This window comes from Octopus bimaculoides, chromosome 2, assembly GCF_046866305.1.
Source record: "Octopus bimaculoides isolate indiv1 chromosome 2, ASM4686630v1, whole genome shotgun sequence".
NCBI lineage: Eukaryota > Metazoa > Mollusca > Cephalopoda > Octopoda > Octopodidae > Octopus > Octopus bimaculoides.
The window spans coordinates 145,969,509-145,986,886 of NC_142929.1; the positions used below are offsets into that span (position 1 = coordinate 145,969,509).

A 17,378-nucleotide genomic window follows, 5' to 3' on the forward strand; every position below is an offset into this window, starting at 1 on the left:
AGCCCATTCATCTTAAAAAGGCTAAACTTGTTCTATTCTGATTAGTTTATGTTGAATACTGATTTCAAATTTTGACACAAGACCAGCAATTTCAGTGTTGGGGTAAGTCAATTACATCAACCTCAATGCTTAGCTGGTACTTATTTTATCGACCCTGAAAGGGTGAAAAGCAAAGTTGACCTCAATGGAATTTAAACTCAGAACATAAAGCTGCATGAAATTCCAACGTGCTAATTAATGGTTCTGCCAGCTTGCCTCTTTAGTTTATGCTTAATGCTAAAAGTTGATTCACTGAGACAACAGCATCTCTCATTTGCAATGTTATCCTTAAGTTCCATTAGGGGAAAAAATATCATTTAGCCTTTGAAGTTTAGTTAGACAGAAAGGAAAACCAAGAAAAATTAATCTAAAGATCCAGTTTTCAATAAAGTGATGCTACTAATAATAATGGTCTCTTACACAGGTACAAGGCCACATATTTTGGTGGGGAAGGATGCAGTCAACAATAAAATACTGAAAGGTATTTTGTCTGGCACTTTACTGATATCTTTCATGAACAACAATCATAATAATGACTTTCAATATTGGAACATAATCACAAACCTCTGTAGACAGCATTGTTAGTTGAGTGGTTTTTTAAAAATTCATTTTATCAACTCAATACTAATGAATGGCAAAGAGGATCACAATAGGATTTGAACTCAAAACTTAAAGGGAGGTAACTAAATGCCACAAAGCATTTTGTCCAGCGCTTTACAATTTCTTCCAGAAATGACACTTACACATCAACAGAGCTGGCAACTGTTAGGTTTGAAAAATATATGCATCACACCCTAACTACATATCCTAAACCACTTTAGTTCAGAATCTTGGACTCATTATCTACACCCACACACTTCTGATTTACAATAAAATCAAATAACAGCAGAACAGTAGAAGAGGGAGTAGATAACATTATCAAGTTATAGGACTGCAAATTTGATAACAGACCAGAATGTTTAGAATAAGGTTTCAACATAGACAAAAAGTTCTTTATAGATATAGTGAGCTGAATTTAAAATTCATTTTCCCATTACAAGAAATTCCATTACTCTTAAGAGAGCTGTTACAGCTAATGTTAACCACTATTCAGAACAACAGTCCAGAAATGCATTTGCGTATGTGCTAATATATTTTGGATGTATGTGTGCATTTACAACACATCTTTTTCTTTTATTGATTAACACCTAAAAGGTAATTCTATCTTGTGTGACCGGGGTGTAGAAATACAGTGACAAATAGTAGAAATACTAACAACAACACAAAAACAGTCAATTTAGTAGATAAGCTGTAAACACTCTCTTTCAGACATAAGATTATACAGCAGTGAAATAGCATTTCACAAGAATTCAAATTTTGAAAACCACTCTACCCAGAGGAATACAGAAAGAAGAAAATGTATAAAATAAAAATTACATCCTGACAGTGATATACTCATTGTTGGAACATATATAGTTGTTAAATTCCTCATTGTCACAATCTTGAATGAGGAAAGTTATGTGATATTTATACTTACACACATCTGCCATATGAAATAGTCACAAGGAAACCACTTTGATATATTACAGTGTGTTCATTTGTTTGTTGGCTTTAAATTTGTTTTTCCATCCTTGCATATTAATGAGACACTGTTTTACAACCAGATGACCTTCCTGTTTTTTTAAGAGATTTTTTTATTCAACTTGTTATGGAATGGGTAGAGCTAGCTAATATCTTGTTGGCAGAGAACTGTCAACCATTTGTAGCTTAGTGCAGAACGTAAACATTAACAGAAACCCACATGCACACACACACACAAACCTATATAATATACATATATATATATATATATATATATATATATATATATATATATATATATATATATATATATATATATATATATATTCTCTTTTACTTGTTTCAGTCATTTGACTGCGGCCATGCTGGAACACCACATTTTAGTTGAGCAAATCGACCCCAGACCTTATTTTTTGTAAGCCTAGTACTTATTCTATCAGTCTCTTTTGCTGAACCGTTAAGTTACGGGGATGTAAACACACCAGCATTGGTTGTTAAGCGATGTTGGGGGGGGGGGCAAACACAGACACACAAATATATATACATATACACGAAGGGGGCCCCCTCCAGCCTCTGTCCACCAAATCCACTCACAAGGCCTTGGTCGGCCCAAGGCCACAGTAGAAAACACTTTGCCCAAGGTGCCACGCAGCGGGACCGAACCCGGAACCACTTGGTCGGTAAGCAAGCCACCCACCACACAGCCACTCCTGCACCTACTTTTTAATTAAAGCCAAAGAAACTTCAATCATTACTCAGAGTTTCATGTTCATATGATCACAACTATCTGACAAATGGTAATGTGAAACTGTGTTACAGTTTGTGAAGATATTTCCAGCTTTAATAAAAAGTGTATTACTCTACTGTTTGTATTGCAGTATTATATTTTCCACTTTGTTTTGCATTTGTGTGCTTACGTGTGTGTGTGTGTGTGTGTGTGTGTGTGTGTGTGTGTGTGTGTGTGTGTGTCATTCAGCATATCTTACTGAACATAGATGTACTGTAGAAGGCAAGCAAACAGCAATATTTGTCTCAAGAAAGCATCTCCCATAGATGTATAGTGCTAAAAAGCACTAAAGTAAATCAGTAGCAGACAAAAAATATCTAGCAGCTGTAGTAGAATTGTTAAATCTAGATTTCTGCTTCATTGCGCATCATCAGTAGTAACTATCTACGAGCAGCTTCATACTTAGACAAATTTAGCCTTTGACTAATATAGAAAAACAGTGATAAACAAATCAATGATGTCACGAATAGCCATCCGGCTGAGTAAAAGTTTGTTATTAGTTACAAAAGCAGTATTACTTCAGAATAGCATTTTGTTATCTTTCCATCTGCTACTGATATACTTCTGTGTTTTTAGCTCTGTCTGTATGAGATACTTTCTCAAGAGGAATAACAGTTTTATGGCTTTCTATAGTATATCCACTGTAAGATTACAGAACCATACTTTGAATTAATATTGCTCCTGTCACTGATAATGACTTTTTACTCAGCCTGCTAGCTATTTGCAACACCAGTGGTTTGTTAAATAAATTGATTTTCTATATCAGTAGAGGCTAAATTTGTCTAAGCATGTGGTTACTAGTGGATATCTGCTGCTGATGACATTAAAAGAAACAGAAATACCAATTTATCAATTCTGCCACTGCTGCTAGACACTTCTCATTTGCTACTGATATAATTTTGTGCTTTTTAGCTCTATTATCTATATGAGATGCTTTCTTGAAATGGATGTTGCAGTTTTCTGGATTCCTACAGTATATGTATTTTAAGTGAGCTATACCTAATGCTATTTTGAACTAATACTGATAGTCATGTCTTTATTGGTTTAACAACTATACTACCATACCGAAGTGGGCGTTATAACAATCCAGCATTAAAGATTACAACAACTGCTCCCATTTAACAAGAAATGTCTCTGTGTGTGTGTGTGTGTACACATACACACACCCACCACAAGACAACTGTTTGAGGAAGATATTTTATATATAATAATCAAAATTAATAAACAAAATTCAAAGAGTTTACTAATGGTCAATACTGGCAAGTTAACTCAGTAAAAAAAAAAAAAAATGTTAGTATACTGTAAAAAAGAAACATATCTAAATATTTCAGGTGGAGCTCTGTATTCTTTGGTGAACAAGCTTTCATGTTTGATTTTCAATATTTTATAGGTGACTCAAGGCGACAAGCTGGCAGAACCGTTAGCACACTGGGCGAAATCCTTAGCAGCATTTCATCCATCTTTATGTTCTGAGTTCAAAAACTGATGACATTGACTTTGCCTATCATCTTTTCAAGGTTGATGAAATAAGTACCAGTTGAGCATTGGGGTCAATTTAATCAATTTAACTCCTCCACCGAAATCGCTGGCCCTGTGCCAAAATTTAAAACCAATATTTTATTTGTGACTCAAGGTAGCAAACTGGTAGAACTGTTGGTAGAACTGTTGGTATGCTGGGCAACTTAATGTCCTGAATTCAAATTCTGCCAAGGTCAACTTTGCTTTTTAGCCCTTCAGGGTCGATAAAATAAGTACCAATTGATGTAATTAATTTACCCTTTTCTCCAAATTGTTCTACCAGTTTGCCACCTTGAGACAAATTTCTTTAATTGTATGTGACTGAGTCTGGCTAATGATTCTGATTGGCTAGCAGTTAAGGAAATTTGTGTAACTGTAATAGTAAAACATTACATACCTTTCGAGGGGTCTGTTTATCTGTTTTATCATAAACCGAGATACCTTTATGGCTAATGCCAAGCCACCATGGAATGTCTTTTTTATCCTGGAAATTGAAAGATAGAAAAAAAATAAGACGATTTAAATTTAGTCATTATTCCTCAATTTTTTTTTTTTTTTGGCACCAGCATTCAACATATGACTTAAAGAAGATGAAAACAAATTAGTTTACTAAAAGAAGGAAACAAATTAAAAGATTAAATTTGATACACTACAATTATCACTATTACCACAAAACTCTGTTTTATGTTCATACTAGTCAAATCCAGCCTCTCACACTGACCTTACAATGCTATCCTAAAAACAATTGAAATCATTGAAGTTTCAAAGCTGTGAGATAATGCATGATTAATTCACAACAACATAAATGAATAAGCATTACATTTAATAGAGTAATCTGAATGATAAAGAGTTAAAGTCCATTCTGTCATATTTTGGATGGACTGGTCTGACTCACAGCCAAAGTCCATCAACCTAGTTCTAAGTTAATATATATAGATCTGTTAGGGTTAATGTCTTTAGATATGAACAAACTATTTAAAAAAAAGTTTTTCAACCTACATTTGCTAATTTCAAACACTAGCAATATAGGGTATAAGCACTTTGGTACATTCCCACTCTATATGCATAGCTTCACTGGAAAGAGCAGGAAAGATAAAGATATAAAGAAAGAGAGAGAGAGAGTGGTTGCTACAATTCCACTAAGGAACAGGATAAAGAAGAGAAAGTTTAACTGTCAGGGGAAGTTGCATGATCTGTGTCAATGTGGTTATTAGATATGAACAGAAATAAAGCCATTCCAACTGAAGATAAAGTACACAGACACTATAAAAAAAGAAGAAATTGCTTGAAAATTAAACATTTGAAAATCATGTATAACTTACTTTTACTTCATAATAGTGAATACCATATGTAGGCAGACTTTCACATATTGTCATGTAACTGGAAAAAAAAAAAATACACAACAGAGTCAATATGAACAAAACATTTTGATGAAATATAACATTCAAAATAATACTTTTGTGGATTTAAAGAACCTTATGTGTGAATGACTGACAATAATTTGTTAGACTGTGACTACGCACATTATTATGATTTTGCTATGAAGGAGCAAATGTACAACCAGAAAAACAGTCCAACACAAACATGTAAGGGTAAACTGTAATGTTAGACTGCAGTGGTTGCTTCAATTATTTTTCATGTTATTCATTGATTACATATACATTCTTAAAATTGTTGCTGTTTAGCTCCATGTCAGATTTAACTGATAAGGCCTCCGATCAAATACATTCTAGATATGACCATCCGTTTTGTCCTCCTAGCATTTTACGAAGGACTGTATTATCAATTTTCATTGTGTTCTAAGATAATAAGGATGTTAGTCGAGAGATTTAGCTACTATTTTCATGAGTGAGCACATAAAAGCTTCGTATTTAACTAAATTTATTAGGATGGCTGTAAAAGTAGACTACTTGACCAAATACTCTTTGGTATTTAGTTACATCCCTTTACATCCTGAGATCAGTTTCCATCCAAGTTGACTCTGCCTTTCACTCTTTTAAGCTAAACATAAAATAAGTACCTATCAAGTACTAGAGTCAGATTCAATGAACTGTTCCTACTGATATAATTCATTATCAAGAAGGAGAAAGTGAACGGAAGAGATAAAGGACTCTGCATGCTGCAGTGCATGCATCTCATCTAGGGGAGCATTAACTGCAAATAAAACCTGTTACGGAGTAGACAGGTTTCTTTACTAGTGTGACCGACAACCTTTTTAGGGCTGGGTAGCAGAATAAAAATGCACCAAATTCATGTGATTAGTGGTAGGAAGAGCAATCATTCAAAAACCATGCCAAACAAGAAAGCTTATATGACAAAAAAGATAGGTAGCTTTTTGTTCTTTTTTTAAACCATACGGAGATGGAAAAGGGGCCATGTATCCCTTTCACATTTACTTTTGTTGCGGTTTCTACAGCAGGATGCTCTTCTTATTACTAACTACTTTATAATGTGTGTCAGATGCATTTCATTGTGACACTGCACTAGAGAGGTTGTCTTGTCCTCAGCATGACTAAAGCATTCTCTCTGTATTATCTCCATATATTTGTTCAGGGGGAACAGATTGAGATGGTGATAAAAATAGGGAAAGAAGAGAGCCAGAATGATAGGAACAAGAGCAATGGAAGTGGGGAGTGAGGGAGTGTAAGACAACTATATGATTGATGGTTGATGGTAAAGAGATTGGTTAGAAGTAATATAACTGAAAGGTTAATGGGAGGGAGGGAGGGAGAGAGTGAGAGAGAGAGAGCAACATGATGATTGCTGATAGAGACTGAAAAGAAGCAACAAGAGCAATGTGATGGAGGAAAGAGAGAATGGTATGAAGAAGATTGGGTGATAAAGGGAGTATTGAAAGAAGGAGTGATAGATAGTTATGAGGATGGGTGGTAGTAAGAAAGTGGGTGTAATGCTTCCCAATAATGAGTGATAAGGAAAGGAGTGAAGTGGGAGAGAAAGAGCTGGCTAACAATAAAGCTGATGGAAAAGAGGGGAGTGAATAAGGACTTCAAATGCAATGATGTCCCTCACTACACAGGTGACATGATAGGCAGAAGGGAGAATGGCAGTAAGTATTTTCATTAGTAAGAGAGGGTGTGAGTGACATATGTGAGAGTAACAAAGTGTGGGGGGGGGGGGGGGATGGTAGATGAAGATTTAATTAATTAATATTGCTGCAATGGCTGAGAGTAATGGAAAAGAGAGTGGAAGAATGATAGACAGCAGCACAATGGTTGTTGGTGATGTAGATGTTATACAAGCCAATCTCCATCACCACCATCATATTTCATGTTTGCACACACACACACACACACACACACACACACACACACACACACATCTGAGAGATACATTTCCATGCTTGGTTGTGTGAGATGCAGCTTTGAAATTCTGAATTTCATGTTTGAATACAGTATCAGAAAGTTTGTCATTGAACACAGGATCATAACAAGGCCCCACTATCATTATACTCATCATCATATCTATGCATGTTTTCCCAGCATATCACTATTTGTCATGGTCCTTTGTCATCTCCTTCGTGAAGTCCAGGATCTTGAGATTAGATTTTACCATTTCTACCCATTGGTTTTCTTGCAAGCATCTTCCTTCAACTTGCATCCTTTGATTCTTTTTTTTTTTTTTTTTACCAAACTATCATTCCATATAGTAGCATAATAAAAGACTTACTTAACAATAGAAAGACCTCTTGAAGTGCCTTCGATCTTCTGATAATGGAATAAAACACGCTCTTCACTGTAAAAATGAAAAGAAAGATACAGATTAGAAATGAGCAAATCACATGTTTTTAAGTGTTTTCTTTAAATATATAAATTATACATACGCTCACACACACACATAAGTATGATTAACTGTTTAACTTTCTACTGTGTTTTGTCTTAGCAATACAAGTAAAATTGTAGTAAAGATTGTTTGCCAACATAACATGGCAGTCCTGGTTTAGGATGAATGTTGCTGTAATTTAGCCCCAGGAGACATCGTCTACAGCTGGCTATACGACACAATCTGTGTCCTTATTTTTTTGAACAAGGGAATCTAGCACCCCCACTCAGCTCAAAACAATATCTGTGTATCGCGATTTCCAGGTTATTTCCCTTCATCAGCACTCTGTTAAATACCTTCGCCAAGTCAATGAATGCCAGGTATAGTGGTTAACTCTTAGCTAAGTATTTCTCTTGTAGTTGCCTCACAAGGAAGATTACATCCATGGTACCTCTTCTGGGAGCAGAACCTAACTGTATTTCATTTAGCTTTACCCTGTTACAAATGAATTATGTTATGACTTTCATAACCTGATCCAGTAGTTTGATTCCTCTACAATTTTTTTAGTCTAGTAACAAATAGAGGAATCAGTATTAGAACTGGTAGTATCATACATTGATGAGTCAGAGCTGACGCTTTTGTATACTGACTCTTGAACTCAGCTCAACAAGACACTAACTCTATGTCAGTACCTCACTTCATTCAGCTTTGGAGAGTAGATACCACAATTTTGAATGGAAAGTCATCTGCAATAGCTATGTAAAGAGTAAAACACCATCTTAAAGATTGTGATTCATGAAAGTTTGAACTTTAAGTTTTTGAACTGCACATTTTAAACTCTGAGGTTGATGTTAAATTTTGCTGTTAAGCAAAGTAATGCAAAGCAAATGATATAATTTGCCTAAGATTTATCACTCACTGACTGTAATAAAGGTCAAAACCATGACCCAAAGGTTAATAATCATCTCAACTTCTCAATAAATCCATGAACTCATAAATGAAAAAATACTCTTGTAATATAATATTAAAAGATTTTACATACCAGTAACCTAGAGAAGGATGTTCTTGTAACGTTCGGGTTGGGACAACATATAACTTTTTCAAATCTTCGCGAGCATTTTCCACCCTGCAGTAATATATAAATGGATAGATTAATTATTTAAAAAATTACCACCATGCTTAAACAAAGCAACAAAAAATTATCATTATAGGAAAGAACAATTTAGGTTTCAATTACATTCTGAAAGAGGTCATGCTGGCCATTTACAAACACATGCACACCATAGCATTTCCTAGCTTGAGATGTCAAAGTTATAACCACATACCAGTCATATGAACACAAAGAGAATACATTGCATCTATCATGTGTGTGTGTGCATGCATGCACGCACGTGAATATAAGTACGTACTGCCTTTAATTCAGAGACTTCACAAAGAAGACACAAAACTTTATATGTTTTGATATATCTATAAACACAGTGAAGAGATCTGTAGAAACCATACTAAAGTTGTGATGGTTCTCCAGTTTGTTAGATCCTGTTAAACCAGCTAATCCATAACAACATGGAAAATAGACATGAAAATGATGATGATGGTATGTGTGTTACAGACACACCAACATATACATACAAAAAGTCAAGAATATAATCACACATACTCCAAATGTCTTTAATCATCCCTATGTCTTGAGATTAACAGTAGCAGAAATTTCATTTTTTAGAGTGATATAAACTTATTTAATAACAGTTAAAATTCAAAAACTTACGTTGTAAAATTTCCATAAGTTATTTGCAATACATAAGCTGCAAGTTCAAATACTGTTTCACTATTACACTCAAGAAGGCCCTGCAAAGGAAAAGAAAAAGTCAAAGAAAAGCCAAATAGTCATTGTGAATGTCAAGATGAATTTTCAATAGGCAATGTAGGTTTGCTTCAGAGTTTAATTAAACCAAATAGCAAATAAAAAAAATCAAAAGTTTTATTGCAAAAAAATTATTTTATTGAAAAAAAAAAAAAATGTAATTTGGGGAAGGAATTAATCTATGCATTGAATGTTAATAGTTAAATGTAAAAAGGAAATGGTGATTGTTAATTCTCTTTTTCAGATTGTGCAAACCATAGATAGGTGGAAATACATAGCCAGATGTCAGCTGTATGAAAATAAGATGTTTGTCATGGGACACACATACCTTAACACCATATCAACAATGGCTAAATTATTAAAGGCAAAAATATTTATAATTAACAGATAAACAATAAGGGAACATGTAGAGTAACAATAGATAAAAACTGTAGTGAGCTTTTACAAACTTAAATAAATTCCCAGTCTGTATGAAAACTGTGCTTCTTTTTTTTTTTGCTTTTGATCATATAAAATGATTGTGTGGCTAGGGTCTCCACTTTACAGCCCTTACTAAGTTGTAGTAGGCTCGATTTTTGATTTATTCAGTGTTTCATAAATAAAAATATAAAACAATTGTTTTCTTCAAAAACGAAAATTTTTAACCATTCTGATATCCAAGATTGCCTCTAATTCCATGATAGAAACACCATTTTAAAGTGTCCATATTTAAATTAAAATTCTTCCCTTATAATTTCATTTAGGGACATTTTGTTAATCTATGTTCCAAACACCGACTTAATAATGAAACATTTTATTAAATTGAAAGATTTAGTAATTTTCCACTAGATATATGGTTGTGAAATGGTTAAGAAATATTTTAAGACAATACTGATTTTTTTTCCAAAAGTTAAAGAGAGTCAGCTTGGCTGTTTGCTAAGAAGCTTGCTTCCCAACCACATGGTTCTGGGTTCAGTCCACTGCATGGCACCTAGGGCAAGTGTCTTCTACTCTAGCCTGAAGCCAACCAAAAACCTGAGTGGATTTGGTAGAAGGAAACTGAAAGAAGCTCATCATATATATGTGTATATATGTGTGTGTGTCTTTATGTCTGTGTTTGTCCCCTCCCCACCACTGCTGGTGTGCTTACATTCCTGTAACTTAGCAGTTCAGCAAAAAGACACCAGTGGGATCGGTACATTCAGCTGAAAGTTCTTTAAGGTGGTGCTCCAACATGGTCACAGTCAAACAACTGAAAGCAAGTTTATCAATGGCCTGACATAATACATCACAAGCAAAATGGTTTCACCTCTTAACCATTTACAATTAAGAGTCAATTGAATTTAGGGAGGAGGGTTTAAGTTGAATTGGTGTCCAAGTTAAGAGATTAACTTCTACGTTATATTGAAAATATAAAGAGAAAAACTGTCCCGACAACTCTGTCTAATGTATTTTTAGGTGCAGCAAAATGTTCATGGTTTCATCTTATCACTAACATCTTTAAGGGAAACAGCAGGATCATAGGAAACCAATGATGGAATGTTAGTAAATATTAAGTCCAAAAATTCATGAAGTAGAATGAGTTAGTTTGCTATAAGAAACAGTGTGAAATCTGCCATTACAAGAACACATTGTGAACATTTTGTACTTGCATTTTGATTTTTTGTAAAGTCCATTTAATATATCAACTGTATATAATCACAAAAGAGAACAAGTCTACAAATGATATCAAGTCAAATTTCCTTTAAACTACAAAATAGAAATAACACAATGGTTATAGCAAAAACTCTTTGGGCTAGATGTAGCACAGATTGATTTTGCAAATAATGCTTGTTAGTCCTTCTGCCTGCCAAGCTATTTTTTTTTTTTATTATCTATGATACTTCTGATCATTTATGATACAGTTATGGAGGTTTTTTTATCCAATATAGGCACAGCTGTTGTTGTGTAGGCAGAGGTGGGTGTGACTGTGTGGTAAGAAAGCTTGTTTCTCAACTACATGATTCCAGGTTCAGTCACACTGAGTTGTACCTTGGGCAAGTGTCTTCTAGAGTATTAGGCTGGCCAAAGCCTTCTGAGTGAGTCTGGTAGACAAAAACTGAAGAAGCTTATTATGTGCATGCGTCTGTCCACCACCACTTGACAACTGGTGATAGCTTGCTTACATCCCCAGTAACTTAGCAATTCAGTAAAAAGAGACCAACGGAATAAGTAGCAAACTTGGAAAAGAATATAAGTACTGCGGTTGATCTGTTTGACTAAACCCTTCAAGGTGGTGCCCCAGCATGGCTGCAATCCAATGACTGAAACAAGTAAAAGATAAAAGAATTCTTTGCTGACCTTATTTATGTATGTTTTTTTCCACAGAGACCACATGTACCTCTACAATAAAGGTTAGTCACATTGCTTTCTAGTTGACTGGAATGTACAATCTACACAAACAATCCAACCATCATAACATTGTGCATTTTCTCTACTCTGTAGCAAATAGACATGTATCTATATTTAAGCTTAAAGAGAGAAGTTGAAGCTAATGTCAACTAAATATTTTGTAGTTTCTTTCTTGGGGTATCTTAATAAATGCAGCAGAAACTTTGTTACAAAAATATGGTATATATATTTTAGTAAAACATACCTTATATATTGCTTGCTTGGCATTCAAATAAAACAGTTCTATTGCAGGCTTGTCGCGAAGATGTGCTATAGATTCCACATAGAATCTAGTAAAATAAAAGAATTACAATAAAATGACTGAAAAAGAATGAACCTCAACAAAATTTCTTCTTTTCTTTTGACTAGAAAAACAAAGACCTTATATTTTAATGGTGTTTGAAAGTAGCACAAATAAAAGTATTTGGTTTTAACCAGAGACTAGAATTAGTTTGTAAAATTGACTCCTAAGTAGTTATCACATTAGTGCACTCTCTACATTATTCATTAATGTGATGGTGAAGAATAGACTATGGGTGACATATAATCACAGAAGGAGCATTTGAAGTAAGCTTTAGGATCTGAGAAAAAAAAAATTCTGTTTTTAGGATATTGAAATATCAAATGGATATCCTCTCATATTGATTGAATTCTGAGAGAGTTCCATGGCAGCACTTATTAAAAGAAATGCTGTCCATGGCAATGACTAAGAAAGAATTTGAAGTCCCTAGACCAAGAATTTATTATTCAGAATTAATAATAGCAATAGCAAGAACAGTTAATATATGGTAAAATCAATTTGATTTACTTTTCAACAGCAGTAAGAAAAGTGTCTCTGACTGATTAAGATAATTAGTATACATTAGCATCGTTCAGAATTCACAGTTGTAATTATCAACGTTGTCACCATCACAGTACTTTGTCATCAGACAACATAGCAACAGAGAAAGAAATGACTAATTTTGTTGCTGGATATGTAATTTTATTTATGACATAATTTTCTTTTATGTCCAGATGCTTTTCCTGTCACCAACAATTTTACAATGTGGACTTGATGCATTTTATCATGCCACTAGCACTAGAGAAGTTAACAGCAGAACTAAACAGTCCTTCCAACTTTCTCTTCATTTGTTCTTTTCTTTCATCAACCACCTTACAGTGTGAGTAGCTGCATTTTATTGTTACCAGTACTACACACCCTTTACATCTTTATACATATAAAATAAACTTTGTCAATTGATTAGGGAGCTCACCAAAAGTCATAACATACATTTATATTGATTAAATATTATTTTACAAGATAAATGGCAATCATTCTTTACAAACAAAAGTTTTAAAAGTGATATTTATATCATTCATCAAGGAATAAAAAGGCAACCCCTGCAACTACTCGTCTGAAACAATTCAAACTGAACATTATATCATCTTCAGCAAACTATATTTACAATTCAGTACAGTGGAGAGCTTTAAAAGGTTGTATAAAACAACTCTTCTTTCTTCTACTAACGAAAAAAAACAAAAAAAACTGTTGTAATGCAAATACAGTCCAAATAGTAACATTATATTGCTTCCAACAAATTATCCATCTATTGCCTTAAACTTATATAATCATCCAGTCCTCGTCTTACCTCCTTGTGTTTTGGATCAGTAATGAGCATTTCCTTAATATTTACTTCCCAGAACTGTAATAGTTTAAATTCTTCCTCAATCATTAACATGTAAGTTCAAACCAAACCATATTAACATTACCAAACTAACTCTATTTTTACAGATTCAGAAGGCCTGAAATTTTTACAGATTCAGAAGGCCTGAAAAATGTTATGAATACTACTCAAAATTGAATAGAAAAGAAAATAATCTGCTCCCGAGACTTCATTTTTATCAAAGCCCTTATTGTTTTTACTGCAAAGAATATTGAACTAAACATATTTCTCAAACAGTATGTAAAATACTATCTGTCTGACTATGTTCCATGAAAAGTCACTACAATTCATATCTAATTTCAAAAATTTTATTGTAATTTTCATTTAAACTGAAAATTTGCACTGAAACTTTATCTCAACTTTACTTTTCATCTCTTTATAAATTATCATTAAATGGTAACAAGTTCCTACTTCTAGTTACAAGCCATTCTCTCTACAAAACTAAATTCTGAAAGCTCTCTCAGTTATTCAACCTATCAATACATACCTTTCAGCTGATTCCATTTAAGTTACATTAAATAACTGCTAATGTTAACCCAATAGTACTACAGTGTATTTTGTAACCAAAGAAGTAAATGAGGATGTGTCACACTGATATAAACTTAAAAACTTTTGAGTGAAGGATGTAAGCACTTCAATTGAGCCATGTATTTATTTCAGCAACCACAGTGTATATGTATGGCCTAGTGGTTAGGGTGATTGACACTTGATCATAAGGTCATGGGTTCAATTTCTGAATCAGAGTGTGAACTGTGTTCCTGAGCAAAACAGTTGTTCTTATGTACTCAGCTGTAATGAGTAGAAGCTGAGTGCAGCTCTTTCTCTCCATTCAGCCATCATATCCTGGATGTTCTGTGGCATTAAGGGTGAGGGGACAAAATGATAGTCTATATCTACTTGTAAACTACATAGACACCTAAAACAATTAGTAAAAGCCAATGATGTGAGTTGTATTTAGAGGAATAAAAGGCAATGTCAACAGTGCTGTGATTTGAACTTAGGACATTGAGGTTCGAAACTAAATGCTGTTAGTCATCTAATCTGGCATCCTAGCTATCTACAATTTCTACCAAAAATAAACTAAATCTTGAACACCTTTATCATATATAAATGTTCCAAAAACATACAGACCTCTCTGGAAACATTGATTTGCTCTCAATGGTACACAATTGTATAACTGTTTCTTAGGTATCTCAATATATCTAATGTTCTTTGATTATAAACACTACTGTCATAATAATGGAGATGTGTTAGAGATGTGTAGACTACTGATCATAGTCAACGGTTCAAACCTTACAATAATCAAACCATATTTCAGAATCAGTCAAAGAACAACTCTTTAAAAAACAAAATTCCTGTTACACAGTTGCACATTGGCAACATTGATGATATTGTTTTTAAATTATATAGCAGCTGGTCTTTCTTTTGTTTTCTTTTTTTCTTTCTTTCTAAATATACTTTATAGTTTTCTAAATTCAAGACACAACCAAACATTGAAATATTCCTAGAATGTCAGCACAAGCTAACAACAGAGGAATTTCTGTGGTACTGAAGACTGTAATGGCAACACAGCTGAGTAATCACATGCAAAATTGTGTCCTATTTTTATAATCAATACACATTACACCCAAATGCCAAGATATAAGGATTCGCTTTTTATTACATACAAACCCTTTTCACAATCTTCCATAAGTATCACCATCATAAAACAGGTTCCAAATATATATACATACATTATGCTTCTCTTAATTTGAAATGACAATCCTGAATTCAATTTTATTCCTAGCCCAAGGCCTGATGACAATAAACCTGTTCTCTAGATTATAATGCTCATGAATAAAAACAAAAAAATAAATATAATCAACTCTCTAATTTCTTTTTTTTTTTTATTATTCTTGGTTCTCTCTATTCCTCTCTCTCTCTCACCCTTTCATTTCTGACTCACTGAACATGAGTCCAGCAACAAAAGGATCAATTCTAAAAGGCTTCCCACACAATTTTTCAGGAATATTTTTGAAACTAGCATTTGAAATAGTTGATACATTGACAAGCAGTCTGTCGTTCACTATACAATGAACATGTGAAAGCTATCCAGTAATTGCATTTTTGTTCATACTATATTTCTCAATGTTTTATTGCATTTGTATTCACTTTCACAGATTTCCATATTCTTTTTAAAATGAAAGAAAATATATAACTTTCTCTAATAAGATATTTAGTTTTAAAACCTCAGAGCATAAATATCATCATCATCATCATCATTATTCTTGGTAGTGAGCTGGCAGAATCATTTGCAAATCAGTCAAAATACCTAAGGGCATTTCTTCTAACTCTAAACATTCTGAGTTCAAAACACACCAAGGTCAATTTTGCCTTTCATCCTTTCAGGGCTTATAAAATAAAATTCCAATCAAGAACTGGAGTTAATGTAATGAACTAGCCTCTCACTTCAAAAACTGCCAGCCTTGTGCCAAAAATTTGAAACAATTATTATCATTATTATTTGGTGGTGAGCTGGCAGAATTATTAGCACAGACTGTCTGTCTCAACAATCTGAGTTCAAATTCAGCTGAGGTCAACATAGCCTTTCATCCTTTCAGGGTTGATAAAATAAGTACCAGTTGAGCACTGGGGTTGATGTAATCAACTAACCCCACTTTCCAAAATTTCAGGCCTTGTGCCTATAACAGAAAGGATTATCATCATTACTGTTATTATAATTTAAGGTGGTGAACTGGCAGAATCATTAGCATGCCAAACAAAATGCTTAGTGGCATTTTGTTGTTCTCTATGTCCTGAGTTCAAATTCCACCAACGTCGACTTTGCCTTGCATCCTTTCAGAGTTGATAAATTGAGTACCAGTTGAGCACTAGCATTGATGTAGTCGACTAGACCCCTCCACCAAAATTGCAGGCCTTGTGCCCATAGAAGAAAGGACTATTATTATTATTATAATAATTATTATCAGTATCATTATTATGTTTGAGTAGCATCAGTTAGTGTAAAGGATGTAGTTAAAGTAACTTCCACAAAAAGTTATGTAGATTGAGAAACAATGGTGGAATTTGAAAGGACGGCACCATCTGGTAATAATCAAAGTTTCATTAGAATTACCCCAAATTCATTTTATTATCCATTTCATACCATTGCATCTGTGAATTAATAGTAGATTCTGCCATTATATGATACACGTTATTACATAAGGTGATACTAAACAGAATTTTCTAGAAGCAAAACTACATACATAGTAAATATATGAACAAGAAATCATGTGTGTGTGCATGTGTGTGTCCCTAAGGGGAAAAAATATCAGTAGTGAGAATAGCCGATTCAAAAATATGATTTTTAAAAAAATTAATAGAATGATTTTAAAAAACAAGAATGTAGATCAATAGTTGATCAAAAAGAAAGGACAACAGAGAGAGAGAGAGAGAGAGAGAGAGAGAGAGAGAGAAAGAGAGAGAGAGAGAGAGAGAAAGAGAGAGAGAGAGAGAGAGAAAGAGAGAGAGAGAGAGAGAGAGAGAGAGAGAGAAAGAGAGAGAGAGAGAGAGAGAGAGAGTTGGGGAACAATAAATATTAGTTCAGAATCATAATTCTAATGTTTTTTGAGGGCTAACAATAAACTGCATTTGGAAATTTTGTGTATTTGCCACAGACTGCAGACAGTAAACATGACAAAACTCTGTCAATTTGCATTTGAAAATATTTAAAAACAGAAAT

General features: G+C 33.7%; 1 protein-coding gene across 50 annotated transcripts in view; it reads right to left on the bottom strand.

The window, feature by feature from the left end:
* Nucleotides 1-17,378, bottom strand: part of LOC106875150 (FERM domain-containing protein 4A) — a 363,595-nt gene that overhangs the window by 129,364 nt on the left and 216,853 nt on the right. For all 50 annotated transcript variants that reach the window (XM_089347864.1, XM_089347848.1, XM_089347840.1 and 47 more), the window contains 6 exons: nucleotides 12,160-12,244; nucleotides 9,450-9,529; nucleotides 8,727-8,810; nucleotides 7,592-7,657; nucleotides 5,227-5,284; nucleotides 4,302-4,388 (listed from right to left, as the gene is read on the bottom strand). In XM_089347864.1, coding sequence (XP_089203990.1) covers nucleotides 4,302-4,388; nucleotides 5,227-5,284; nucleotides 7,592-7,657; nucleotides 8,727-8,810; nucleotides 9,450-9,529; nucleotides 12,160-12,244 — 460 coding nt within the window. The remainder of the gene's footprint in view (nucleotides 1-4,301; nucleotides 4,389-5,226; nucleotides 5,285-7,591; nucleotides 7,658-8,726; nucleotides 8,811-9,449; nucleotides 9,530-12,159; nucleotides 12,245-17,378) is intronic.